The sequence below is a fragment of the Procambarus clarkii genome, chromosome 25 (genome assembly GCF_040958095.1).
Source record: "Procambarus clarkii isolate CNS0578487 chromosome 25, FALCON_Pclarkii_2.0, whole genome shotgun sequence".
NCBI classification, from domain to species: domain Eukaryota; kingdom Metazoa; phylum Arthropoda; class Malacostraca; order Decapoda; family Cambaridae; genus Procambarus; species Procambarus clarkii.
The window spans coordinates 11,478,009-11,505,451 of record NC_091174.1 but is presented as its reverse complement, the minus strand read 5'-3'; the positions used below and the strand labels follow the sequence as shown (position 1 = coordinate 11,505,451).

The 27,443-nt window shown below is 44.8% G+C and overlaps 3 protein-coding genes across 3 annotated transcripts in view; 2 read left to right on the top strand and 1 right to left on the bottom strand.

The window, feature by feature from the left end:
- The window catches only part of LOC138368367 (uncharacterized), a 28,785-nt gene extending 7,076 nt beyond the window's left edge, over nt 1-21,709 (bottom strand). Inside the window, exons 1-3 of the mRNA XM_069330896.1 lie at nt 21,702-21,709; nt 20,724-20,830; nt 8,952-9,019 (exon numbers count right to left, since the gene is read on the bottom strand). Coding sequence (XP_069186997.1) covers nt 8,952-9,019; nt 20,724-20,830; nt 21,702-21,709 — 183 coding nt within the window. The remainder of the gene's footprint in view (nt 1-8,951; nt 9,020-20,723; nt 20,831-21,701) is intronic.
- Nucleotides 1-27,443, top strand: part of rdgA (retinal degeneration A) — a 699,236-nt gene that overhangs the window by 3,221 nt on the left and 668,572 nt on the right. The window lies entirely within an intron of this gene.
- LOC138368366 (P-selectin glycoprotein ligand 1-like) lies at nt 23,448-24,275 on the top strand. Its single transcript, XM_069330895.1, has one exon. It carries the CDS (start codon nt 23,448-23,450, stop codon nt 24,273-24,275), a length of 828 nt encoding a protein of 275 aa, XP_069186996.1.

Sequence of the window (27,443 nt, the reverse complement as noted above, 5' to 3'; positions counted from 1 at the left end):
TTCTTATTTACAATGTAGGTACGTTATCTTGAGATGATTTCGGGGCTTTAGTGTCCCCGCGGCCCGGTCCTCGACCAGGCCTCCACCCCCTGGAAGCAGCCCGTGACAGCTGACTCACTCCCAGGTACCTATCTACTGCTAAATAACAGGGGCATCAGGGCGAAAGAAACTCTGCCCATTGTTTCTCGCCGGGATCGAACCCGGGACCACAGGATCACGCGTCCAATGTTCTGTCCGCTCAGCCATCGACTCCACGTTAATTTAAACCAGGGATGTAGAACCAATATGCATTTATAAACACTTCAAATACACAGGAAAAGGTATGATATACTATCATGGGCAAATCTCTCACTCACCAGATTAACGATTGCAATTCCAGTCACTGAGATATAAGTGGAGGTCAATAACATCACACCCAGTTAGTTACATCCCCGCTCCTGTGCCAGGGAAGTCCACTACGGGCTCACCATAGCCCGTGCTACTTGAAACTTTTTGTTCAGAGTAGGTGAATCTAAAATAACATCACACAGTGAGGTAAGTACCTCACAGAGGCACAGACACCTCACAACCTGTGTGTGTGTGTGTGTGTGTGTGTGTGTGTGTGTGTGTGTGTGTGTGTGTGTGTGTGTGTGTGTGTGTGTGTGTGTGTGTGTGTGTGTGTGTGTACTCACCTAATTGTACTCACCTAATTGTGCTTGCGGGGGTTGAGCTCTGGCTCTTTGGTCCCGCCTCTCAACCGTCAATCAACTGGTGTACAGATTCCTGAGCCTATTGGGCTCTATCATATCTACATTTGAAACTGTGAATGGAGTCAGCCTCCACCACATCACTTCCTAATGCATTCCATTTGCTAACTACTCTGACACTGAAAAAGTTCTTTCTAACGTCTCTGTGGCTCATTTGGGTACTCAGCTTCCACCTGTGTCCCCTTGTTCGCGTCCCACCAGTGTTGAAAAGTTCATCCTTGTTTACCCGGTCGATTCCCCTGAGGATTTTGTAGGTTGTGATCATGTCCCCCCTTACTCTTCTGTCTTCCAGTGTCGTGAGATGCATTTCCCGCAGCCTTTCCTCATAACTCATGCCTCTTAGTTCTGGGACTAGTCTAGTAGCATACCCACACACTAGACTAGTCTAGTGTGTGTGTGTGTGCGTGTGTGTGTGTGCGCGCGTGTGTGTGTGTGTATGTGTGTTGGTGTGGGGGGAGGGCGGCTACTCACGAAAAACGCGAGGGATAACTTTACACACGGATTCATACACATATTATCAAACGCAAATGAAATTAACACTAACAAAACAAACTACTATTTTAACTAAGAGAAACATTTACAGTAATAATAACAAAAAGCTAGACTTTATATTCCAGTCATTACAATGAATATCTGATGCAGGGACTAGTTACAATTAGTGTAGGGAAAGTGGGTATAGAATCAAAGCAAATGCCAATCTGGGTCATTGCATTTGAATATCAGGAAAGGGCAATTAGATCCATTGCAGTTAGGCGCCGCCTGTCGGTAGGTGCTCGCACTATCGGCTGTCATGGCGACCGAGGGCGATGTAAAGTTGTCGTCAACAGCTTTTGATTATATAACCTAATTATTATTCTGGTAACACGAGACGGCCAGTGATAATTTTACGTGATACCTGTAATTTGCCGGTCAATTATTTTAGCTTTAGATTCTTTTAAATGTGAAACGATAGGTTCCTTGACCAGTTTTCAAATTGTACATGTTTGCTCACCTGTTCTGGTGAAAGTCGATCAAGCGGTGTAAATATGTTGCTCTTTTTGTTCTTATTATCCTCCCCCTCTCTGGGATTATGCAATTTTTTCTGTTATCAGGTGAGGTGGCTGTATTTGCGGGTGAGGCGGCTTCCTCCTTGGTTTCTAATCTCAGATATTATGGTTTTGTTCATTTAGTCAAGTCAGTAGAAGGCTAAGAATGGCCGGACCGTACGATTGGCCGCACGCAAGAATAACACGTCACAATAAGAATGTTCAGCTTGAGATGTTTACAATGGTCGATCGTCAATGTTTGTACGGCTCCAAGTCTTTGACTTGATCTATCTTCTCGTGTATACATCTGAACAAATGATGTCTTGAAGACTTTGGAGTCTTAAGGTTTATATTAGAGCTGGGAATGATCGGTATAGCGATGGCCACAGTTCTTGCAGGTCAGCGTTCAATCCCCGACGGTCCAAGTGGTTGGGCATTGTTCCTTCATTCCATTCTCTTATCTCGACCTATCCCTTCTATATACTGTGTAGTCATCTTGACTTAGCGTTCTCATGATTTCCATTCGGTTCGCTTTATTTTGAGTCGTCTATGCAAACTGTTTGACATAGTTTCTTTAAGGTCATCTTCGGGGAAATTGAGGGCGGAAAACTGAACCTAATGCAGGTTAAGCTCGTACCTGATAATAATTTAGAGAATAATGCTACTCTGGCAGTCTGCCCCGTGGCCAGCCTTCCCCTGGTGATTAGTCTGGTCTGCCAGGATGTCTTCGTTGCTTGATTTTAGTCAGATCTTTAGTGACTAGAATTTAACAGGTGTGTAGCTTTAGCTGGCTGGCTAAAGCTTTAGCTGGCTTTAACACACACCCGGATGGCCGGGTGTGTGGTAAAGCCAGAATACATCAAACAGCTGTAGTGTTGCAAAATCAATTTAATAACATTTTTCTTTCGTATTTGTAGTCATCATTTAGGTTCGTTTATTGATAGTTCTTCTTACTTTGGGTAATAACAAACTTCTATTAAATTACCGCGCGCACAAATCACATATTGTATATAAAAATGTCTATATTTGTCTCTAAAATCAAATAGAGCTTATATATTTATATTTATTTATATCTCAGATTTAATCAGGGTGTGAGATGTAGTGGTTACATTTGTGGTTGAACAGCCTCGTTGAAGAAGATAACAGTGATTACCCAGATCTCGTTGCTGGTTACGAACAGGCCCCCCCATAACGGTTCAAGCCTCATGACCTCACAAATTGTAGGTTCGCCACTGATTTTTTTGTTCTACCACAGACGTGGCCACACATTTACAATGCTAACTAGCATATATACATTTTCTTCTGTCCTCCGTGGACAAGGTTAAAGATCTGTTAAACATATAGTTCAGTGATTTATTGAGAATTCAACACTAAAATGCTTATAAAATGCTAATCCAACCTACATACTGAAATACACAGATTTATGTCTGCCTCTCTTAAACAGTGTTCGATGTTTATCCTAGGCTCCTAGTTCATCTTTAATTTATTTTAATTGTGATTGTAAAGTTAAATGTTAAATCATTTGTAACATGAGCATTTACCGTTCAATTAATGTTATATTTCGGCTGGGTAATATCGAAGCAGATGGTGCATATTTGAGTAATTTCTTAAGTGTTTCGCTAATTTTTGTATGTTTTGGTACGTTCAGGTTTGGTTACTTCGTGTATGTGAGTGTGAAGTTTGTCATGTTGTTTATCGATATTGAGCCAGTCATTTTCAGTGTGCGCATTTTTATTTGGAATTTCTCGGTGGACAAATCGTAGGCTAGTGGAAGTAAAAAAGTACAGTTTTTTTTTGTTTTTTTTTTAATGTATATATGCTGGTTAGCATTGTAAATGTGTGGCCACGTCTGTGGTAGAAAATAATAATAATAATAAAAAAGTACAGTATTTGGTCTTCAACATACACACAATTTCTTTACTACTTCTTCCTTTCTACTGTCAGCCATTATTACTTTTACTAACATTAATTATTATTATTATTATTATTATTATTATTATTATTATTATTATTATTATTATTATTATTATTATCATTATTTGTTTCAGTTAATGTCAAAATTTATGGAACTCACGAAGATCTTTTGGGGAGTAGTTCTTGTCAGATGATTGGCCTACTCCATCTGGCAGTCAGTTAGGTCAATTGGTTTTCATAAATTGAAAATTCACAAAATTGTAGATAGTAGGGATGTTCTGCAGGTCTTTAACGTAAAAGTTCCCTGTTAAAAAACTATGGTGACGTTTGCAATTGTTTCGTGTCATTGCTTGTGAAAATTACAATTAATAAGTGTATCCTCAGAAGTAGTGTGTGTGCTGTTGTTCAAGTTCAAGTATGTTTATTGAGATAAGCAATAAATACATCTCAAAGGTATAGAGTAGCTTAGGCTATTTCTACCCTCCTAGTGCTGTTGTTAATGGTTTCCGTGTGGGTCAAGGTTTGACTGGTTCTCTGGTGAACACCAAAATGTATAATGAACACTTAGTCTAACAGTGGGAATTATTTTTTTTTTTACAATTTGACTAATTCGGTTTCAGCTATTGGAGCAACAGTGAAATATCTCGAGAGAGTACAGGCTAAAATTGGCCTATATTGAGTCAAATTATTTCGTTCGTATAGCAAGATTTATTTAATTATGTGACAATATGTTGTACTTCATCTTAATTCCATCGAGGTTCCATCCGTCGATACTAAGATGAATCCAAACCAATAAAAACCTCAATTAAAGAAGTAAATATTAATCGTTTCATAACCCATAGGCCAGTGTACTTAATCCGTCTGTATTTTGTTCATTGTTCAGTATGGTTTTTGTAAGAGTTTTCTCCTATCTGATTAGACTTGTCACGCAGCCTATTTAGATATAATGTTTTTTCCCATTTGGCTCGTTTTTCTTATTCCATTACTCTGTTCCTGGCCAGAGCCTCCCCACCCCTAGTGGGGGTGTATAGTATAGGGCGCCGGTCGGCCGAGCGGACAGCACGCTGGACTTGTGATCCTGTGGTCCTGGGTTCGATCCCAGGCGCCGGCGAGAAATAATGGGCAGAGTTTCTTTCACCCTATGCCCCTGTTACCTAGCAGTAAAATAGGTACCTGGGTGTTAGTCAGCTGTCACGGGCTGCTTCCTGGGGGTGGAGGCCTGATCGAGGACCGGGCCGCGGGGACACTAAAAAGTCCCGAAATCATCTCAAGATATATATCCATGCAGTGGGGCAAACACTGCAATAACATTAAAATCTAAAAATATAAGGAAGTAGGTTATCTTGAGAGGTTATCTTGAGGTTATCTTGAAGTATCTGACATTCCAGATCCAAAATTAATGAACACTAACCTTCCTTAACTTTTAATGAACTCTAATTTAGGTAATATGTTTCTGATCAGTTTGGCCTATTTATGACGAGCCGAGGGTGATTGGGTCGTGGCGATTTAAGTTTATCTGAAGCTACCCGGGATGTCATTATCAGTAATTGCCCAACTTAGGCGGCTGTAATTTCCTACTAGGCTAGTTTATCATGGAAGAGATAGTGTCGACCAGAGAGGAGGGATTGGTTGGATTGAGTGTGGAGTTGGGTGGAGTGTTTGGTGAGATTTTGGAGAGTGTGATGGAGTTTGGATAGTGTTAAGGCGGGGAGTTGGATAGTGTAGGGGTAATTGAAGTACAAGAAGGGGGATTCGAGAGAGAGGTGTAGTTTTACCGGGTTAGGTTTGTTGATGGAGGAAAGTTCCCCCTCCCTCACTCCCTCAGTAGGGAGGAGTGGAGGAGATGTATGATAGGAGATATATTAAGGTGCATGTGTGTTTTGGGGGGTGGTAGGTGTGTGTGTGTGTGTGTGTCATTATTGTAAGTTAGCGTCCCTGAATCGATACTAGCTGTGTGTTGACTTGATTTTTCTTAGTGGGTAGGGGAACCCACATCAGCATTTCCTGTTGCACCCATTATAATACTTTTCGCTGTGTGTCAATTAGAACTTGACCTTAAACTGGCAACCACGAGCACACAAGCGCCCCACCGGACCCCCAAGTATTTGGGGCCAGATTCACGAAGCAGTTACGCAAGCACTTACGAACCTGTACATCTTTTCTCAATCTTTGGCGACTTTGTTTCCAATTGTTAAACAGTTAATGAGCTCCGAAGCACCAGGAGGCTGTTTATAACAATAACAACAGTTGAATAGGACGTTTTCATGCTTGTAAACAGTTTAATAAATGTAACCAAAGCCGTTAAAGATTGAGGAAAGATGTACACGTTCGTAAGTGCTTGCGTAAGTACTTTCGTGAATCTGGTCCCTGGTCACTACTCTAACATGCATACAAACCTGTTGTGGGAAAACTTCGTGCACTTGCACACGGTTGAGCACCAGTTGCGTGGGTTCCCCTTTACCAGTCGTTATCTTGAGGTTATCTTGAGATGATTTCGGGGCTTTAGTGTCCCCGCGGCCCGGTCCTCGACCAGGCCTCCACCCCCAGGAAGCAGCCCGTGACAGCTGACTAACTCCCAGGTACCTATTTACTGCTAGGTAACAGGGGCATTCAGGGTGAAAGAAACTTTGCCCATTTGTTTCTGCCTCGTGCGGGAATCGAACCCGCGCCACAGAATTACGAGTCACGAGTCGTGTGGAGAGTTCACCCTCGGCATCCCCCGCACGTACACCGCACCATTGGTGAATATTTTAACACGTAGGGCCGAGGCAAGGTATCTGGAATTGAGCCTTAAGGAAAAGATGCTTCAAATTTTTGATGCTTCAGAATTTTTTCTGCCCGAAACGCTTTGCGTAATAGTGGCTTTAGGCATTGTATGTACTAGCTCTATCTATAAAGCCACCAATCTTTGTAAAATCTCTTGTATGTATGTACCTTCCCTAAATATACATTTGTTTATTTATATTATTTATTTAAATTAAGCCTAAGATGTATGACGGGTCAGGTTATGCCACCGTGGAAAGGAGAGTCAAATTAGGCTTCAGTGGCTAATTGAAGCCTAATTAGGCTTCAATGTGGGTAAAATTAAGCTTCAGCGGAACGATGAGTAAAAATTAAGCTTCGAGAACCCTTCATCGTATTGACTATAATTAAAAATTTAAAAATACTTTAATTTAAAAAATATGTGGTTATTGAAATTAAGCGACGTAGCTCCATAGAATGTTTTGTTTTCATTATTTTAGGACATGTAATCAATTTTGTAAATCATCCCACACCTTAATTACGCATATCAGTTTGGGTTTATATACCTTAATCTAACAGCCTCATCCAAAATTAACTAGGTGGAAAGGGAGAGGGAAAATGGGCAACTCATCCTTGTACCATATTCGTCTATATAAATTTAGACCGAGCAATGAAATCACAAGAACGTTTAAGAAAAAATTAAGACCGCCTCTCCATCCTCTTTACTAAAAAAAAAAAAAGAAAAGAAAAAAAAAACGGTGGGATCGTTCAAGCGTCCCTGGGGAAGCTTGGGGAGAGGGTTCGATCCCCTTGTATCTTGAGTTGTACAGTCAATATATTTTACAAAATCTCTACCCTATCACGTACATGGCTGTTTACCACATTGTTAAACTTCACTATCAAGTCTAAATCTATAACTTATCTATTAAGCGCACAAGCAAGCGTTTTCCTACTAAATATATAGCGTATATATTATACGTATAATATTTTCCATCGTAGTCAACATTCAGGTATATATATGTTTTAAATAGTTAATTTTTAAGTTTACAAGTTTAACAAAATAACGAGGCGGTGAAGTTGATGGCTGATTTTGTAATTAAACAGGTTTTTACGATATCGTAATATGAGCCCATTTGCCTAGGCTACACACGTTAAATTTTGCAGGAGGGAGGTACGGTATCTTGCATATACATCGTAGCCTCTACGAGAGAGATGGGGGGGGGGGGAGGGGGTGAGGGAAGGGATTGCGTGGGACGTGAGGGTGTAAATAAGAAAAACAAGAAAGCAAGATAAAGAACATTTAAGAGGACGATGTAGCAGCCAGCTAAACGAGCGGTCAAACACAAACTAACCATTTTTCTTAATATCAAAAACACATGGAGATTTACAAGTTGTATTGGCAGTGGAGATTTGTGTGTGTGTGTGTGTGTGTGTGTTTACGTCCATCCAAAAGAGCAGGGGCCAGATTCACGAAGCAGTTACACGAGCACTTACGAACCTGTACATCTTTTCTCAATCTTTGGTGGCTTTGTTTATAATTATTAAACAGTTAATGAGCTCCGAAGCACCAAGAGACTGTTTATAACAATAACAACAGTTGATTGGCAAGGTTTCACGCTTGTAAACTGTTTAATAAAGGTAACCAAAGCCGTCAAAGATTGTGGAAAGATGTACACGTTCGAAAGTATTCGCGTAACCGCTTCGTGAATCTGGCCCCAGCTGTCCCTTAGCCAGTTGGTGTCTGTCCTCCCCTTAGTAAGACCATGATAATGGGTCCCACCAAGAGAGGAAAACACCGCTCTTGGTAATTCTCTGGAATTTTCATGGCCGGTAAGTGCGATTTATATCGACGAAGCAATTAGCGTGAAAATACAGGTATTCCATTTTGTATGCTCCGGCGCCTTTCCCGCGTTAAGGATTTAGTGAGAATTAGGCTTTTTATATTTTTTTTATGCTTGTGGGTTTAATTTTTGTTTTTAAGTGTGCTCGTTCATGTTTTGTTAGTTGTGTGAATACACGTGTGTATAATTTGTGTTTATGTATGCGCATGTAGGTCCGTGTTTTTATTTTTAAATAATTTCATTAAAATTAGGTTGTGTAAAAGGGCGGGAAAGTTGGGAGATGACAACAATGCCCTCAGGAACCCAACTACGCCTTGCAGAGTTGGTGGTTTTGTCCATAATGATAAACTGTCGTCATGGTTCAAGTTCAAGTTTCAAGTAAGTTTATTGAGACAAGAAAAAAAATACATCTCAAAGGGATAGAGTAGCTTAGGCTACTTCTACCCACCCCCCCCTTGGTGACGTCATGGTCCGCCATTATGATGCAAGCCTCATCACTGTCGGGGTCAGAGACGTCTCTGTTTCTGGCAACCACTGTGTCGCACAGTCTGCGTCGACGTTGTGTGCTGCCCATAAATATAGGTTTCAGATCTGAACAAATCATAGCTATTTATACTGGTGCTTTCAGGTCGTTGGGAGTCAGTAATTTCTCGCCTATCAGACCTGAGTGTTTGGACCAATACCGTTTTGACAGCAGAGATGGGAATATCTAAATCTAATTCAACTTCATCTTTGTTACGGGCTAATTTGGCTGCAATGTTTGTGTCATTATGATGGGTTATATTTATGTGTGATGGTATTGTTACCTGTGGCAGGTGGCTATCGTTACCTGTGGCAGGTGGCTATGGTTACCTGTGGCAGGTGGCTATCGTTACCTGTGGCAGGTGGCTAGCGTTACCTGTGGCAGGTGGCTGCTGTTATCTGTGGCAGGTGGCTACCGTTACCTGCGGCAGATGGCTACCGTTACCTGCGGCAGATGGCTACCGTTACCTGCGGCAGGTGGCTACCGTTACCTGTGGCAGGTGGCTAGCGTTACCTGTGGCAGGTGGCTAGCGTTACCTGTGGCAGGTGGCTACCGTTACCTGTGGCAGGTGGCTACAGGTGACGGAACTCCCAATCCTGAGCACTCCAGGTGCAAACTCAGCCAGCAGGAACTAATCTCCCACACTACATTACCGAATGCCCAGTTATCAGACCTTTTACACCCAATTACCAATTAGATAGGTCAATGCATACACATAAAAATGTAGATATATGCACACACACATGTATAGACATGTATGCAGTAGTCATCGGCTCACAACCCAATGAATCACAGTCGACTCAGGGGCAGGGCGAGGCGTTGGACACGTTCCCCTACACCTGATACACCTGTTCACCTAAGAATAAACAGGTACCAGAGAGACAGGCAACTGTTATGGGCCGCATCCTGAGAAAGGCCAGGCGCTGATCCATGTACATATCCTGGTACTTTCTTTCCCAACTGCTGTCAACTACTCCGGGGACCTGAACGATGCCTTTCTGCTTATATCACCCTCCCGCCCTACTGTGTGTCCTGCCGGCGGTCCTCTCACTGTCCCTCTCTCTCAGTATGGCATTGCCATACTGGGACAGTATGGCAATGTCTATTCCCGTTTTCTCTAACCATTTTCTCCATTCCTTCCCTGCTATTCATCCTCTACTCCACCTCTTCCTATTATCTTCCTCCCATCCTCCTATTCCTCTCCGTTCCGCTTCTCCTATCTTGCCCTCGCGAGGCAAGATCTTACAGGCCGTGCCAGCTCATCTTCAACTACAGGAAGAGTTATTGGATTTGTGTTCCTCGCAATGTAATGGCTTGGACGTTGATGTGAGATTTCGACTGGAATCCAACTGCGAGTGGGAATTTTGTCGAATCTCTTCGGGTCAAGTATATGAATCCCGTTAGTGTTTGTGTGTGTGTATGTGTACTCGTCTATTTGTACTCGCCTAGTTGTGCTTGTGGGGGTTGAGCTTTGGCTCTTTGGTCCCGCTTCTCAACTGTCAATCAACTGGTGTACAGGTTCCTGAGCCTACTGGGCTGTGTGTGTGTGTGTATGTGTAGGAGGGGGGAGGGGGAAAGTGTGTGTGAGTGTGGTGTGGAGACTAAGGGTATCAGGGTAAAGGTTGCGTCCCGTGCCCCCCCCTCTCTCCAGGCCCGACTAGCTGTGTCTCAGCGTCTTGGCCAATCATTAGACGGCACCTTGACTCATTTGCATAAGCCATCTCAAGCACCCGGTAAGACGCGCCACACGTCCCTCTCCTGCTCCATATATATATATATATATATATATATATATATATATATATATATATATATATATATATATATATATACACACACATGATGCAATCCTGGCAAACATAACCACAACGATAATTTTACCATTGTTACTTTGATGCAACGCTGTAACAACCTAGTTTAATTAAAAGTTGCAGTTACGTGGTTGAGATACTAATGATCAGCTGAAGAAACGGATGAAAAACTAAAGAAAACAAAATCTCCATTTTAGACTTCGTAGGAGCTTTCGGGATTTGGAATAGAAACTGATCCTTCATAAAGGGGAAGGACTGGGGCGACCCCTGACTGGTCTATGACAGTCCCCGTACCACCAATGTTTCATCTTGAAAACTTGAGTGAGTTTAGCCCCTAGCGTCTGGCTGTGACCCTGGAGACACACACACACACACACACACACACACACACACACACACACACACACACACACACACACACACACACACACACACACACACACACAGGCCAAGACTGTCAGTAGTTTCAAAGCGTTATATGACAAAGAGTGCTGGGAAGACGGGACACCACGAGCGTAGCTCTCATCTTGTAACTACACTTAGGTAACTACACACACACTCCTTTTTAAAGCTAATAAGTTTGAGATAAGAGTTCCAAAACAATCATAAATAATACTGAAAGGTTTGTTTACCTAATGTTCGATGGTGTGCTAATGGCTTGTTTGACTTGGGAAGATTTTTGGCTGCTAATAGGCTTTCATTCAGAGTGTAAAATTAAAGTATTGCATTCTGACTATAGTTGAATATGATTTGTTAAAGACATTTACATAGTACAGGTGCTTATCAAAAGCAGTTAATTAGTGAGCTTAATAGCACAAAGGGAGGTTTTGGCGCATTCCTGGCAGACATTATGTGAGATACTGTGGAAATATTACAGTCTCCGTGGTGTAGTGGTAAGACACTCGCCTGGCGTTCCGCGAACGCTTTGTCATGGGTTCGTATCCTGGCCGGGGAGGATTTACTGGGCGCAGATCCTTAACTGTAGCCTCTGTTTAACTCAACAGTAAAATGTGTACTTGGTTGTAACAACGATTCTTCGCGGCGGGGATCGTATTCCAGGGACCTGCCCGAAACGCTACGCGTACTAGTGGCTGTACAAGAATGTAACAACTCTTGTATATATCTCAAAAAAAAAATATTAATTTCAAACTATTTCTATAAAATATGCATTTATCCGAAAGTAATTTTTAAATTGTATAATCTGTAAGAATCATTAATTTGGAAGAAACCTGCTGGAACGGAGACTGTAGAAGACATCTAAGGAGAGTATACTGTGGAACGAGCGGGACAATATAAGTATAATTATTAAATCAAAATTGGAGATATGAAAACAGCGTTGGGGGGTTTTAACGGGATAAGATGAGAGGTGCTCGGTGGTGAGATTATTATTATTAACATCTTTATTGACAAAAATTAATTACAATTTTGCCTAATCTGAGGATTTCAATTAAGTATTATTAAAGTGAGGATAATGCTGGTATTCACTGTCACGCAGGACAGAGGGTCATACACAAGACAATAGGTCTAAACTGTAGGCTGAAGCACATGTATATCATGGTTACAATCAATGTTTTAATGTATGGATATGTGAAAACAACTTTCTATTGTGCACTGCCACACAAGGGCAGGGATGGGTTCATAAGTGATGCAGCTTAGAAGTAATATAAATAAAATTGTTCTTCATTCTTTAAAATGGACAAGCAAATTTTGGGTGAATTGTTAGGATGTCGTCCAGAACACCTGAGTCAATGAAATAGTTACACAGTTGGTGGTACAAGAGGCCAGGAGGTCTAAAGTCTTTTACGGTTTCACATTCAACACTATAACGTTCTAGTGAATGTATTAAAGGTTTATCACAGAGTTTACAATCTGAATATTCTGGTAGTGGCTCAGCCTCACTAACCTACCAGATGTGTCTATAGCCAAGGTAATTCGCTACATCACATTGCCAGGTCCGGTTACTGTGCTGACCATACAAATACCTATTATTACAAAACTTGTCATAACTTTTAATACTGCAGCTTTCAGGTCTCTGGGCATTTCTTAGTTCTTCTAAATCTGAATTAATTTCTTTAATTCGTATGTTTCTAATAATTGCATTAGATCGTCCAAAGTCATAATCAGTGTTTTCTTTCCTGCAAGCCTCATTGGCCAATCGATCTACAAAGTCATGTTTTCCAACTCCAACATGGGATGGGATCCACACAAGTTTTATACAATAGTTATTAAGTTATAAACGTTCTGTTGTTCGTAATGTTATGGTCGCCCTATATGGGAGTGGGCAGTTTAAGGGTTCAAAAGGTGTAAAGGGGCTTGGGAGGGGGTGAAGGGATTATAAGAATTGTCGACGCGGATGTGTACTGTAAGCAATGAGTCAGCACATTGATTGACTTACAATTTTACATAAATATAAGTTTTCCCTCTCGGTTTAAGGGGGAAATGGGTACAAGAGAAGAGATTAGGAGAGGAGCTGGTTAATTTTTTACGGGCTCACCATAGCCCGTGCTACTTGGAACTTTTGTTCTGAGTAGCTGAATCTAAAATAACAACAAGAAGCACTCTTGTCATCCCAATTGAGACGTTATTGATACAATTGTCAAAATTGAGGTGGTCTAGTCGAATTAATGTACCTAAATTTGTTGTACTCATCTTCAGACCAATTAGCATTGGGCCCGATGGGTTAGGTGGACTGGTTGTGGATCATATATGATGGTTAGACCAGACGACTTCAAATTGTCGGATTGTCGAATAGTTTGCTAAATGATTTATTATGTAATTATTTTTTGTAATGGTGTTATGCAAAAGTGTTGATTAGTTCGACATTGTTGTGCAATAATTATGGGAGCAGCGTTTTTCTCCATGCTACTAATAATTTTGTGAATATCTGCAGCTCATTCAGGGAACTATAATGAGTGATTTTTTTTTATTATTATTATTTTCTACCACACATTAACAATGCTAACCAGCATATATGCATTTTGTTCTGTCCTCCATGGACAGGGTTAGAGATGTGTTAAACATATAGTTCAAGGGTTTATTGAACAATCAACCACAGGAGGTGATTCGGTGATTAAGAGTGAATAAACAGGTAGACCATTTTGCCGCCATTTAGCAATGTGTTTCGTTGTGAAATTGTTATTTGTTTGCATAGTCCAGCTGAAGTTAACCCTTCTTGAGATGATTTGATGATTGATGATGATTTCGGGGCTTTTTAGTGTCCCCGCGGCCCGGTCCTCGACCAGGCCTCCAACCCCAGGAAGCAGCCCGTGATAGCTGACTTACACCCAGGTACCTATTTTACTGCTAGGTAACAGGGGCATAAGGTGAAAGAAACTCTGCCCATTGTTTCTCACCGGCGCCAGGGATCGAACCCGGGACCACATGATCACAAGTCCAGCGTGCTGTCCGCTCGGCCGACCGGCTCCCCGACTTCACACACCATTAATACACACACACACATTTTCTTCAATCAGTGAATCAATGATTTCGAAAAACATTTGTAGATTCTCCAGCCGAATGTTTGGCGGTGTAATTAAATAGGATTTAATTGTAAATTACAACTGTGAATTTACAATTAAATTGTAAATTTCCACCACGAATTAGTTTGGAAATTATCTGTAGATGGATTAAGTGAATGTTACACAAATTTAAGAGGTTGAAGGGAAAAGTGCGAAGCCATTACACGACTGATGGAGAGAATAAGTGGCAATAGGTCATAGTAACGAGGACATCATTCCTCATTGTGGCTTTGATTATATTAAGCAGTTTACGAGCTTTCAATCTTCATGTGGCCAAGATGGAGGAAAAGATGCATAGGTTTCGTAAATGGATGCGTAAATGCTCGATGGGTCCTGGCCCCGGACAGACCTCAATGTGGCCACTGACCTTCCATGCGTGTGAATTGATGCTATAGAGAGTATTAAATGATTCTGTCTTACCATTGTACTGTGAATTGGGTAAGAATATTATCTGTAGTTAAGGTGAATGCGTCAGAGCTTTCACATCTCTGAAGGAGTGGAGGTGTTCCGGGAACCCGGTAGAGACGGGAAATTCAATAGAAAAAGGCTTGAGGAATTTCAATTGACTTGCACGACCTCCTGCAGGGTGGCGGAGGATCCTTCTCCCAGACGTTCTCCCAGGACCCTTCTGGGTCCATCTCCCAGGGACCTGGGAGAAGGTGGGAGGTTTACGTGGGAGGTTTGAAAAAGGTTAATGGATTGTACAGTGTGAAGGCTAGATGCTTAAGGAGAGAGAATGGTGGAAAAAAAAAGTTGATTATGGAGAGACAAACTCGTGAGAAAGTCTCCTAGAGAACAAACTTAGAGAGCTCGGTTCTTTAAGGAGACAACAAACAAGGGAGGAGGAGAAATAATTAATTAAGAAGTCTCGGACGAAGAGAGATTGTCAAGAGAAAATGGTTGGCAAAGAAAGTGGTGAAAGTCAAGTTTGAGGCCCCTCTGCGTCTCTGTTTGTGGGCTGTGAGAGCGACGGGCGCCCAACCTGTCCTCTTAAAAAGAACGTCGCTTTTGGCTGTTTGCCCGTATGGCCGAATATGGACGTAATTTGAAAATGAGAAGAAAATGGCATTAAATTTGGGATTGTTTTTTCAACAACAGTAAGTTAAGGGTCCTCTGATAGGTTAGGTGGGCAGGAAATTTTCATAAAGTTTCAAAACGGTATGAAAAACGTTAATGGAAAGTTGCCTCTTCTAACCTTGCCGAGTAAGCCGGACGACTCAAACAGAAAACGGGACAGTACGTCACTTTTGTGAGTCGATTTCATTTCAAATTACGTCGTCAAAAGTGACGTTATTTTTAAGAGGACGGGTTCCTCTCACCCTGTCTTCACTCCACCACAACTCTCACCCAACACCTCGCATTTTTTGCACGAAATTGGTCAATCCGTTAAAATTACGAAATTGGTCAATCCGTTAAAATTACGAAATTGGCCAATCTGTTAAAATTACGAGTTATTAGTACAAATGAATGCAGCGCCATGTTGACGTTTTTAATACGTCGGCCTCGATAAATTATGGGAGTTGGTTCGCTTCACATATTTCTGGTTAGGCAAATCAGTTGTATTTACTGCGAAGGAGCAAATCGAAAGAACTCGCCCTCAGGGACCAACCCGTTCTCGCACTTGCTTATAGTCAATATTGGCTTATTTAATAAGTGCATATTTGACATAGTAATTGATTGTGAATATTTTAGTTTGCCTTGAAAAGCTTCATAGAAAACACGGACCTCACCTAACCCTCTTAGTTTGTTAAGATAAGCATCTTATTGCTTCATATTTACAATTATTACTTAACCTATCAACGGTATAGGTTAAGTAATAATTGTAATTAAGAAGCAATAAGATGCTTATCTTAACATACTAAGAAGGTTAGGTGAGGTCGGTGTTTTCTATGAAGCTTTTCAAAGTAAACTAAAATATTCACAAAAAATTAGTATGTCACATATGCACTTATTAAATAAGCCAATATTGACTGTAAGCAAGGGCGAGAACGGGTTGAAGGGACACATAGGCACACGGGTCGCCAGCCAGGGCACAGTGATGGTACCCTCTCGTTTGCCGATGAATCGATGTTCAAACAATATATTCCGAGATCTTAAGGCGGTGTGAGTAGTGCCATAAGATAGAGTTCCGCGTCTACTATTTCAACCGGCAGGTAGTGGTCCTCGCCTCTTGTGAACCATCTTGAGATTATCTTGAGATGTTTTCGGGGCTTTAGTGTACCCGCGGCCCGGTCCTCGACCAGGCCTCCACCCCCAGGAAGCAGCCCGTGACAGCTGACTAACTCCCAGGTACCTATTTTACTGCTAGGTAACAGGGGCATAGGGTGAAAGAAACTCTGCCCATTGTTTCTCGCCGGCGCCCGGGATCGAACCCGGAACCACTGGATCACAAGTCCAGCGTGCTGTCCGCTCGGCCGACCGGCTCCCTCTAATAATATCGACGTCTAATACCATAGGGATAACTTCAAATAGAACTTGAGTCGAGGGTCTTTTTTTTGCAGGACGAGGCAAGGAAACAAAGGCTGGCGGGCTGTGGATAATCGTCTGCGACCATTTTGCTCTAATTGTCCGGGGGCCATTGCCAGTTGGCGGAGACAAGGGACCGGTCGCAGCCTTTACCTCTGACAAGGCTGGCTGGGTCAGCCCTCTCCTACGCTCCCTCCAAGAGAAAGGGCTGCTATAAAAGGTCCAATGTGTCGCCCTTTTCTCAATTCCCCACTCCGTACAAAAATGCAACTGTTTTGCCTGAGCTAAAAACGTACATAGCCAAGTATTCCACCTAATATATCAACGTCGACGCATCGAGAACGTTAACAATAGAGTGCTTTAATTGTTCTAATACGTCCAATTTTTAACGGATTGGTCGATTTTGTTTAAAAATAGGACGTATTAGGTGAGAGAACAAGTCGTTTATCCGGACTGGTGGGGGAAGGGGGGTGTCGCCCCCTCTCAGTGCTGTCGTGAATGGATTCCGCAATTCCTGAAGGCTAATTCTGCACATCTATTTTTACGGAATTGAGCAATCGGTTAAATTCCAAGATATTAATTAACATTTAACCACCGGGATATTGGCGGGTTCGACCCCTCGGCATCGATAAGTTGGGTGGGTTGTTTGGGTTTGTACGCTTCTGGTTTCGCCAAAACAGTTGCATTTTGAACGGAGTGGGCAAGTGGAGAGAACGACCCCGAGTGAAGACTTGCGTTGGCCTGGTTGATACCTGATTGGTTGATACCTGGTTGATACCTGATTGGTTGATACCTGATTGGTTAATACCTGGTTGATACCTGATTGGTTGATACCTGATTGGTTGATACCTGGTTGATACCTGGTCCCCGATGGTGACGATCAGGTAGTCTTAGGAGGCGGGGGGGGGGGCGGTCCTGACTCTTAAATGTTTTCAGATGGTGAACAAAAACTAGTTTCGTGTTCGTGCGTGTTTGAACACGCGTCGTTCGTGCGTGTTTGAACACGCGTCGATCGTGCGTGTTTGAACACGCGTCGTTCGTGCGTGTTTGAACACGCGTCGTTCGTGCGTGTTTGAACACGCGTCGTTCGTGCGTGCTTGAACGCACGGCGCTCCATACCTGACATAGTCACGGTGGAGTTCTTGCCTGGAAAACTGGAAAGTAGAGCCCTGCTTCAGGTATACACCGTATATATGCAGTGTATAAGCCAGGTGTGTACTGTGTGTGTGGCTCTATACTTCAGAGTACCTGCACTCAATTAAGCTGTGATCTTCATGGACGCGGCTTACACTAATGGCTAGACAGGCACTCCGTTTGTGAAATGTAGCCTGTGGCTTGCTCCACGGGCTTAATGTAGCCTGTGGCTTGCTCCACGGGCTTAATGTAGCCTGTGGCTTGCTCCACGGGCTTAATGTAGCCTGTGGCTTGCTCTACGGGCTTAATGTAGCCTGTGGCTTGCTCTACGGGCTTAATGTAGCCTGTGGCTTTCTTCACAGGCTTAATGTAGCCTGTGGCTTTCTCCACGGGCTTAATGTAGCCTGTGGCTTGCTCTACGGGCTTAATGTAGCCTGTGGCTTGCTCTACGGGCTTAATGTAGCCTGTGGCTTTCTACACAGGCTTAATGTAGCCTGTGCCTTTCTACACGGGTTTAATGTAGCCTGTGCCTTTCTACACAGGCTTAATGTAGCCTGTGGCTTTCTACACAGGCTTAATGTAGCCTGTGGCTTTCTTCACAGGCTTAATGTAGCCTGTGGCTGGCTGCCGGATCTACGCGTTCGCTCGATTTGCTGCAGTGTACAAACTCCACCGTCCTAACCTATCCTAACCTAACATAACCTAACCTAACCTATCCAGAAACGAACAAACCCCAAGCAACCCACCGAGCCTAAGCATATAAAAATATAAAACTTGGGTTTTTGTAAGCCACACATGTGCACATTCACACCTCATGTGCGTTCATAGTCATCTCCAGTTACGTACATAGATTAATAATGTACGTGCATATGCGGGCGTACTTGGTGGACGTTCGCATACTTCATGCGCAAGACTCATGTGTACTCAAGCAAGGTTACAAGTCCCATTCACTTGCGAGTTTACTTAGACACACACACACACACACACACACACACACACACACACACACACACACACACACACACATACACACACACACACACACACACAGGGGTGAGACCTCCGAATGGCGTGAAGTCACCAGTGGAGTCCCACAGGGCTCTATGTTTGGACCTATCCTGTTTCTGATATACGTAAATGATCTCCCAGAGGGTACAGACTCATTCCTCTCAATGTTTGCTGACGACGCCAAAATTATGAGAAGGATTAAGACAGAGTACAGCTTGAGGCTTCAAGAAGACCTGGACAAGCTGCAGGAATGGTCGAACAAATGGCTGTTAGAGTTTAACCCAAGCAAATGTAATGTAATGAAGATAGGGGTAGGAAGCAAGAGACCAGATACAAGGTATCATTTGGGAGACGAAATACTTCAAGAGTCAGAGAGAGAGAGAGAGAGACCTGGGGGTTGATATCACGCCAGACCTGTCCCCTGAAACTCATATCAAGAGGATAACAGCAGCAGCATATGCCAGGTTGGCTAACATAAGAACGGCCTTTAGAAACTTGTGTAAGGAATCTTTCAGAACATTATATACCACATATGTGAGACCAATCCTGGAGTATGCGCCTCCAGCATGGAATACACTCATTGTTAAGCATAAGGCGGAGTTGGTGAAGGTTCAGAGGTATGCCACTAGACTACTACCAGGGCTAAGAGGCATGAGTTACAAGGAAAGACTGTGTAGATTGTACCTCAGGTCGCTGGAAAACAGAAGCTGGAAGCATTACTCAAATGAGTAGTGTAGTCGGACTAGATTTACAGTTTAGAGCACAATAGGCTCAACAACCTACACACATCTTGATGGGACCTGTTGACTAGACCACACACTAGAAGGTGAAGGGACGACGACGTTTCGGTCCGTCCTGGACCATTCTCAAGTCGATTGTGGTGGGTGATGGGACCTGTTTCTCATCTTCCAAAGATCCGAAGCTCAGCCACACAAGGACACACATGCAGTATACACATATGCAGTATACACATATGCAGTATACACATATGCAGTATACACAGATTCAGTCTACACACATCCCTGTTTTATTTCGTATCTTTATCTTCCTGGAGACTGAGCTCATAAATCAAATTTCTATTTTTTGTTCACCTGATCGAATGTCGAAATTAGTTCCTCCTCCTTCGGTATAAAAAGAATCGCTGGAGTTTGCAAATCTTGAGCGCTGCTCCGAGAACTGGAGTTCGATGGCGTGTTTCCTGGCGAGAACACTTCATTAATGGTGTCAAGCGTGTTGCTGCGTCACCCAGCCAACACTGTGCTTAAACACACACACACACACACACACACACACACACACACACACACACACACACACACACACACACACACACACACACACACACACACACACACACACACACACAGTGATGCATTCAAAAAAATTAAACAGCGCCAAGGAAATCGGGAAGGTATTTGAAGGGGAAAAATAATGCTAGGTTTTGTTTAATGTTTACCTAGCGTTGAGTCGACTTTTGCAATGACTTGTGGGAAGGGTAAGAAAAAAAATAGAGAGAGGGAAAGAGAGAGGGAGACAGAGAGAGAGGAGGGGTAGAAAAAGGGGAATAAGAACGAAATATGGAGTGGGAGGGAGTGAGGAACGAAGAAAAATATAAAGATGAACGAAACGATGCAGGGAAGGAAGTCCTATAGAGAGGGAGGGAAAAAGAGAGAAGTAGTGACGAAGGAAGAATTACAGAGAAAGGAAGGAACTAGTGAATAATAATTGCCAATAATCAGGAGACGAAGCCAAGCGTTAAGAGACTCGGGTGTGTTCACGTTTGATTGTATCTGTGGATTTGCAAATTGAAATTTATATAGAGAGATTAGGCTGCGGTATAAATTTGCATACGACCGGTGTTACGTGTCCAAGATCTCTGGAACTGCCTTTCAACGGCTGAACCACTGACTAGATTAGTTTAATCTGTGCTAATGTTTCGTTGTGTACTCAACTGTGCTTGCAGGGTCGAACTGTAACTCCTGAGCCCCGCCTTACCGATTGTCGGGTGTTTAATACAATGACTTCCAACCTTCCAGTTTGGAGTTATATTTAATTTTGATGCTAATGTATTAGCATCCGTCGAGGCAATTATATTGTTATTGCTAAAGAATGAAAAATAATTGGATTTAGAGATTTTGATCTTAGGCAGAGGACACTTGAAGAAAAATAATTGGATTTAGAAGCTTTGATCTTAAGGAGAGAACACTTGAAGACAGTTTAGAGGAAAAGATTAACACAATTTTAAGAGACTGAACTTGGAAATCACTGCCAAACAGTGAGGTTGGCTACAGTGGTGATCGGGGCACCTATTCTTTCACCGTGCACCCATTCAAATATATACATGAGCAGGGCAGCAGTGTACACACTCAACCCCTGTGGAGATAACCTCCAAGTTCTCCAGAGCAGACTAAGGAGAGCTTTCTCCGGGTTATCTAAGTATTGGATGTAGTAGGTGGAGCCCGGTATTCACAGACGACCCTGCAGGTAGTGGTGGGTGGCTGTGGGGGATCCCCCACGGCTGTTATCTTGAGGTTATCTTGAGAGGATTTCGGGGCTTTAGTGTCCTCGCGGCCCGGTCCTCGACCAGGCCTCCACCCCCAGGAAGCAGCCCGTGACAGCTGACTAACACCCAGGTACCTATTTACTGCTAAGTAACAGGGGGCATAGGGTGAAAGAAACTCTGCCCATTGTTTCTCGCCGGCGCCCGGGATTGAACCCGGGACCACAGGATCAGGCGTCCAGTGTTCTGTCCGTTCAGCCGCCGGCTCCCCAACACAAGTGTAGCTTGTGGAACACCTTCGTTTGGGTAAAGGATAGGAGATAGACTAAGTGTTCTAAACCTGTGGACTCGTGGAAAGTCTCCTTAGAACTAAATTTGAGCTGTGTTCCGAGGATCAACTTCCCCGTCGCCCGGTCTCTGACCAGGCCTCCTGGGGCCAGATTCACGAAGCAGTTATGCAAGCACTTACGAACCTGTACATCTTTTCTCAATCTTTGGCGGCTTTGTTTACAATTATTAAACAGTTAATGAGCTCCGAAGCACCAGGAGGCTGTTGATAACAATAACAACAGTTGATTGGCAAGTTTTCATGCTTGTAAACTGTTGTTTAATAAATGTAACCAAAGCCGTCAACGATTGGGGAAAGATGTACACGTTCGTAAGTGCTTGCGTAACTGCTTCGTGAATCTGGCCTCTGGTTGGTGGTCTGGTGTACCAGGCTGTTAGACGTTGCTGCTTCCTGCCTGATGGATGACTGACAGCCAGGGGATATCTTGCTTGAAAGATTCTTGTTATCTAATCTTGTGGTTTGGGCAGTTGCTTTGTGCTCTTTAAATGGAAGATCTTTCGATATGATAACTCCCTGATCTTTCGATATGATATCTCCCTGATCTTTCGATATGATATCTCCCTGATCTTTCGATATGATAACTCCCTGATCTTTCGATATGATAACTCCCTGATCTTTCGATATGAACACTCCCAGATCTTTCGATATGATAACTCCCTAATCTTTCGATATGATAACTCCCTGATCTTCCGATATGATAACTCCCAGATCTTCCGATATGATAACTCCCAGATCTTTCGATATGATAACTCCCAGATCTTCCGATATGATAACTCCCTGATATTTCGATATGATAACTCCCTGATCTTTCGACATAACTCCCTGATCTTTCGATATGATAACTCCCAGATCTTTTGATATGATAACTCCCAGATCTTCGGATATGATAACTCCCTGATCTTTCGATATGATAACTCCCTGATCTTTCGATATGATAACTCCCAGATTTGTCGATATGATAACTCCCAGATCTTTCGACATAACTCCCTGATCTTTCGACATAACTCCCTGATCTTTCGATATGATAACTCCCTGATCTTTCGACATAACTCCCTGATCTTTCGATATGATAACTCCCTGATCTTTCGACATAACTCCCTGATCTTTCGATATGATAACTCCCTGATCTTTCGACATAACTCCCTGATCTTTCGACATAACTCCCTGATCTTTCGATATGATAACTCCCAGATCTTTCGACATAACTCCCTGATCTTTCGACATAACTCCCTGATCTTTCGATATGATAACTCCCTGATCTTTCGACATAACTCCCTGATCTTTCGATATGATAACTCCCTGATCTTTCGACATAACTCCATGATCTTTCGATATGATAACTCCCTGATCTTTCGACATAACTCCCTGATCTTTCGATATGATAACTCCCTGATCTTTCGATATGATAACTCCCAGATCTTTCGATATGATAACTCCCTGATCTTACCTGTTGCTTTATCGTTCTGTAATGTGACCTGACTGCGTTTTCTGTGTGGTGTACTATTATATATTTTCGTTGGTGAACATTTTGATCAGGAATTGCAAGAGGAACTTATTGAAATGTCAGATGTCAGCCCAGGCGCCCACCGGTGGACAAATATATGAAAATATATTTTCTGCATTTCCATTGTCTAGAGTTTTGAATCTACCCGAGAATTTAATATTCCACCGTGTCTGAAGTTTTTGTTTTTAATATCTTTTGCCATTTGTCACACGCTGTTTGTGTGAGGCTTTTATAACATTATGAGTAGGGAAAATCCAGCGCAGAGCACGCCCATTGGTGGCCAACCCAGCGCAGAGCACGCCCATTGGTGGACAACCCAGCGCAGAGCACGCCCATTGGTGGCCAACCCAGCGCAGAGCACGCCCAATGGTGGCCAACCCAGCGCAGAGCACGCCCATTGGTGGCCAACCCAGCGCAGAGCACGCCCATTGGTGGCCAACCCAGCGCAGAGCACGCCCAATGGTGGACAACCCAGCGCAGAGCACGCCCACTGGTGGCCAACCCAGCGCAGAGCACGCCCATTGGTGGACAACCCAGCGCAGAGCACGCCCATTGGTGGCCAACCAGCCCAGAGCACGCCCACTGGTGGCCAACCAGCGCAGAGCACGCCCACTGGTGGCCAACCAGCGCAGAGCACGCCCACTGGTGGACAACCCAGCGCAGAGCACGCCCACTGATGGCCAACCAGCGCAGAGCACGCCCACTGATAGCCAACCAGCGCAGAGCACGCCCACTGGTGGACAACCCAGCGCAGAGCACGCCCACCGTGGACAAGCCAGCGTAGAGTACGCCCTCTGGTGGACAACCCAGCGCAGAGCACGCCCACTGGTGGCCAACCCAGCCCAGAGCACGCCCACTGGTGGCCAACCAGCCCAGAGCACGCCCACTGGTGGACAACCAGCCCAGAGCACGCCCACTGGTGGCCAACCCAGCGCAGAGCACGCCCACTGGTGGCCAACCAGCGCAGAGCACGCCCACTGGTGGCCAACCAGCCCAGAGCACGCCCACTGGTGGACAACCCAGCGCAGAGCACGCCCACTGGTGGCCAACCAGCCCAGAGCACGCCCACTGGTGACCAACCCAGCGCAGAGCACGCCCACTGGTGGACAACCAGCGCAGAGCACGCCCACTGGTGGCCAACCAGCCCAGAGCACGCCCACTGATGGCCAACCCAGCGCAGAGCACGCCCACTGATGGACAACCCAGCGCAGAGCACGCCCACTGGTGGCCAACCAGCCCAGAGCACGCCCACTGGTGGCCAACCAGCGCAGAGCACGCCCGCTGGTGGCCAACCAGCGCAGAGCACGCCCGCTGGTGGCCAACCAGCCCAGAGCACGCCCACTGGTGGCCAACCAGCCCAGAGCACGCCCGCTGGTGGCCAACCAGCCCAGAGCACGCCCACTGGTGGACAACCAGCGCAGAGCACGCCCACCGTGGCCAACCAGCCCAGAGCACGCCCACTGTGGCCAACCAGCCCAGAGCACGCCCACTGGTGGCCAACCAGCCCAGAGCACGCCCACTGGTGGCCAACCAGCCCAGAGCACGCCCACTGGTGGCCAACCAGCCCAGAGCACGCCCACTGGTGGCCAACCAGCCCAGAGCACGCCCACTGGTGGCCAACCAGCCCAGAGCACGCCCACTGGTGGACAACCAGCCCAGAGCACGCCCACTGGTGGCCAACCAGCGCAGAGCACGCCCACTGGTGGCCAACCAGCGCAGAGCACGCCCACTGGTGGACAACCCAGCGCAGAGCACGCCCACTGATGGCCAACCAGCGCAGAGCACGCCCACTGATAGCCAACCAGCGCAGAGCACGCCCACTGGTGGACAACCCAGCGCAGAGCACGCCCACCGTGGACAAGCCAGCGTAGAGTACGCCCTCTGGTGGACAACCCAGCGCAGAGCACGCCCACTGGTGGCCAACCCAGCCCAGAGCACGCCCACTGGTGGCCAACCAGCCCAGAGCACGCCCACTGGTGGACAACCAGCCCAGAGCACGCCCACTGGTGGCCAACCAGCGCAGAGCACGCCCACTGGTGGCCAACCAGCCCAGAGCACGCCCACTGGTGGCCAATGACGTAGTATGACACACTATACTTAAGCTTTCAAAGCTCAAGCACTTGAAAACTTCTGTAGAATAGTAAAAACCTCATATTAACCCTTATAAATAACCTGGTCGTTGTAGAGAACAATGGGTTTAATAATCTCTCTATGAATACCATCTGATACATGTATGATAAAACAACCAGGCGATCCCCCATAAGAGCTCCCCCTTGACTGTCGTTCTCGAGTCTTGTCTTGCTGCTTCACCCTGCGTGTCCAGACGCGGGACCAACTTCAAACACATGCGTCCATTAATTCCTGTCTGGTGGGTCATGCTAGTCGTAATAAAGCGAGCAGCCTTTTGTCATGTGCTCGCGTGTACTGAAGGGAGAGGAGGGGACGCTGGAGCACACATTCATATATACACGAGCACCAGTTACAGGCACACAGCCAAAAGCTAAACACTCATATATACACGAGCACCAGTTACAGGCTCACAGCCAAAAGCTAAACACTCATATATACACGAGCACCAGTTACAGGCTCACAGCCAAAAGCTAAACACTCGTATATACACGAGCACCAGTTACAGGCTCACAGCCAAAAGCTAAACACTCGTATATACACGAGCACCAGTTACAGGCTCACAGCCAAAAGCTAAACACTCATATATACACGAGCACCAGTTACAGGCTCACAGCCAAAAGCTAAACACTCGTATATACACGAGCACCAGTTACAGGCTCACAGCCAAAAGCTAAACACTCATATATACACGAGCACCAGTTACAGGCTCACAGCCAAAAGCTAAACACTCATATATACACGAGCACCAGTTACAGGCTCACAGCCAAAAGCTAAACACTCGTATATACACGAGCACCAGTTACAGACACACAGCCAAAAGCTAAACACTCGTATATACACGAGCACCAGTTACAGACACACAGCCAAAAGCTAAACACACACACCAGCTACCACGCCACTTTCAGAGCAGGACAGATGTCTGAAACATAGGGAATACAGAGAACATATAACGCATAGAATGACGGCGATATAACACCTAAATTATTGGTTCCGTCTCAAAGCCCACAAAAGGTAGTCTCTGGAAAGGAGACGAGAGAGGTATCACATAATATATACATGGAAGGTACACCAGGTCCCGAATTTGCACATTAGAATAACATTCTGGAGCGAAATATTTGGAAGGGAATGGAGAATAGAACCAGTAAGGAGTAAAGGTGTCAAAGGCACAGTCTGAGCGCACTCTCTGAACACCAGAGGGACACCGCTCTTCAGTACTCAACCAGAAAGCGTAACAAATATTGCCGGAACAAAGGTGGACGTCTCCAAGAAGCAATTAGATAAGTTTCCGCTGGACCAGATAAGTACTGGACCTGCTGGGTTATAGTGGGTATATTGGGCTGCGGGCCGCTGCAAGCAACAGCCTCTTGGACCAAGTTATCACAAGTTGAGTCTGGTCCCAGGCCGGGCTTGGAGAGTAGAACTCATCCAGGAACACCAGGTAAACTCCAGGTAAAAAAAACATGCACCCTCCCAGACACTCCACAAAACCACCCAACCCTATTTGCTAACCTCCCGGCACCTAGTCACTTACCCACTGTACCCCGGCGGACATTTTAGGTAATAAGTTAGGCCTATCAGCTGGTCCGGTCGTTCTTTTAGATTTAGCTACTCAGAACGAAGTGTCCATGTAGCACGGGCTATGGTGAACCCGTGACAACTAGTCCAGGACTCGCCAAGCATTTATACCCAACACGATGGGGAAGTGAGAGTTAACATTTCACCCAAACCTATCTATAAGCGAGTGTTGCTTGACCACACAACCTAGGGTGTGTGTGTGTAGGTGATCTTGAGACATACCACGGGGGCCTGGACGGGTACTATGGAAGCATGCTACGTCTTGGAGGAGCAGGAGGAAGTTCTGAAGGAAGTGATGACCACCCTACATCTTGGAGGAGCAGGAGGAAGTTCTGAAGGAAGTGATGACCACCCTACGTCTTGGAGGAGCAGGGGGAAGTTCTGAAGGAAGTGATGACCACCCTACGTCTTGGAGGAGCAGGGGGAAGTTCTGAAGGAAGTGGTGACCACCCTACATCTTGGAGGAGCAGGAGGAAGTTCTGAAGGAAGTGATGACCACCCTACATCTTGGAGGAGCAGGAGGGGCTACTCGACACATAATTTGAGTTGATGGATTGTTATGGAGGTGCTCACACGGCGTTCTAGGCGGTCTCTTGTGGTGGCTTAGCGTCAGATTGATCGTCGCCTCCGTCTACTGTTGTGGGGGGAACGGGTTGG

Excerpts from the sequence above, each read along its gene's own strand:
- LOC138368366 (XM_069330895.1), top strand. The coding sequence starts at position 23,448 with ATGGTGGCCAACCCAGCGCAGAGCACGCCCATTGGTGGCCAACCCAGC.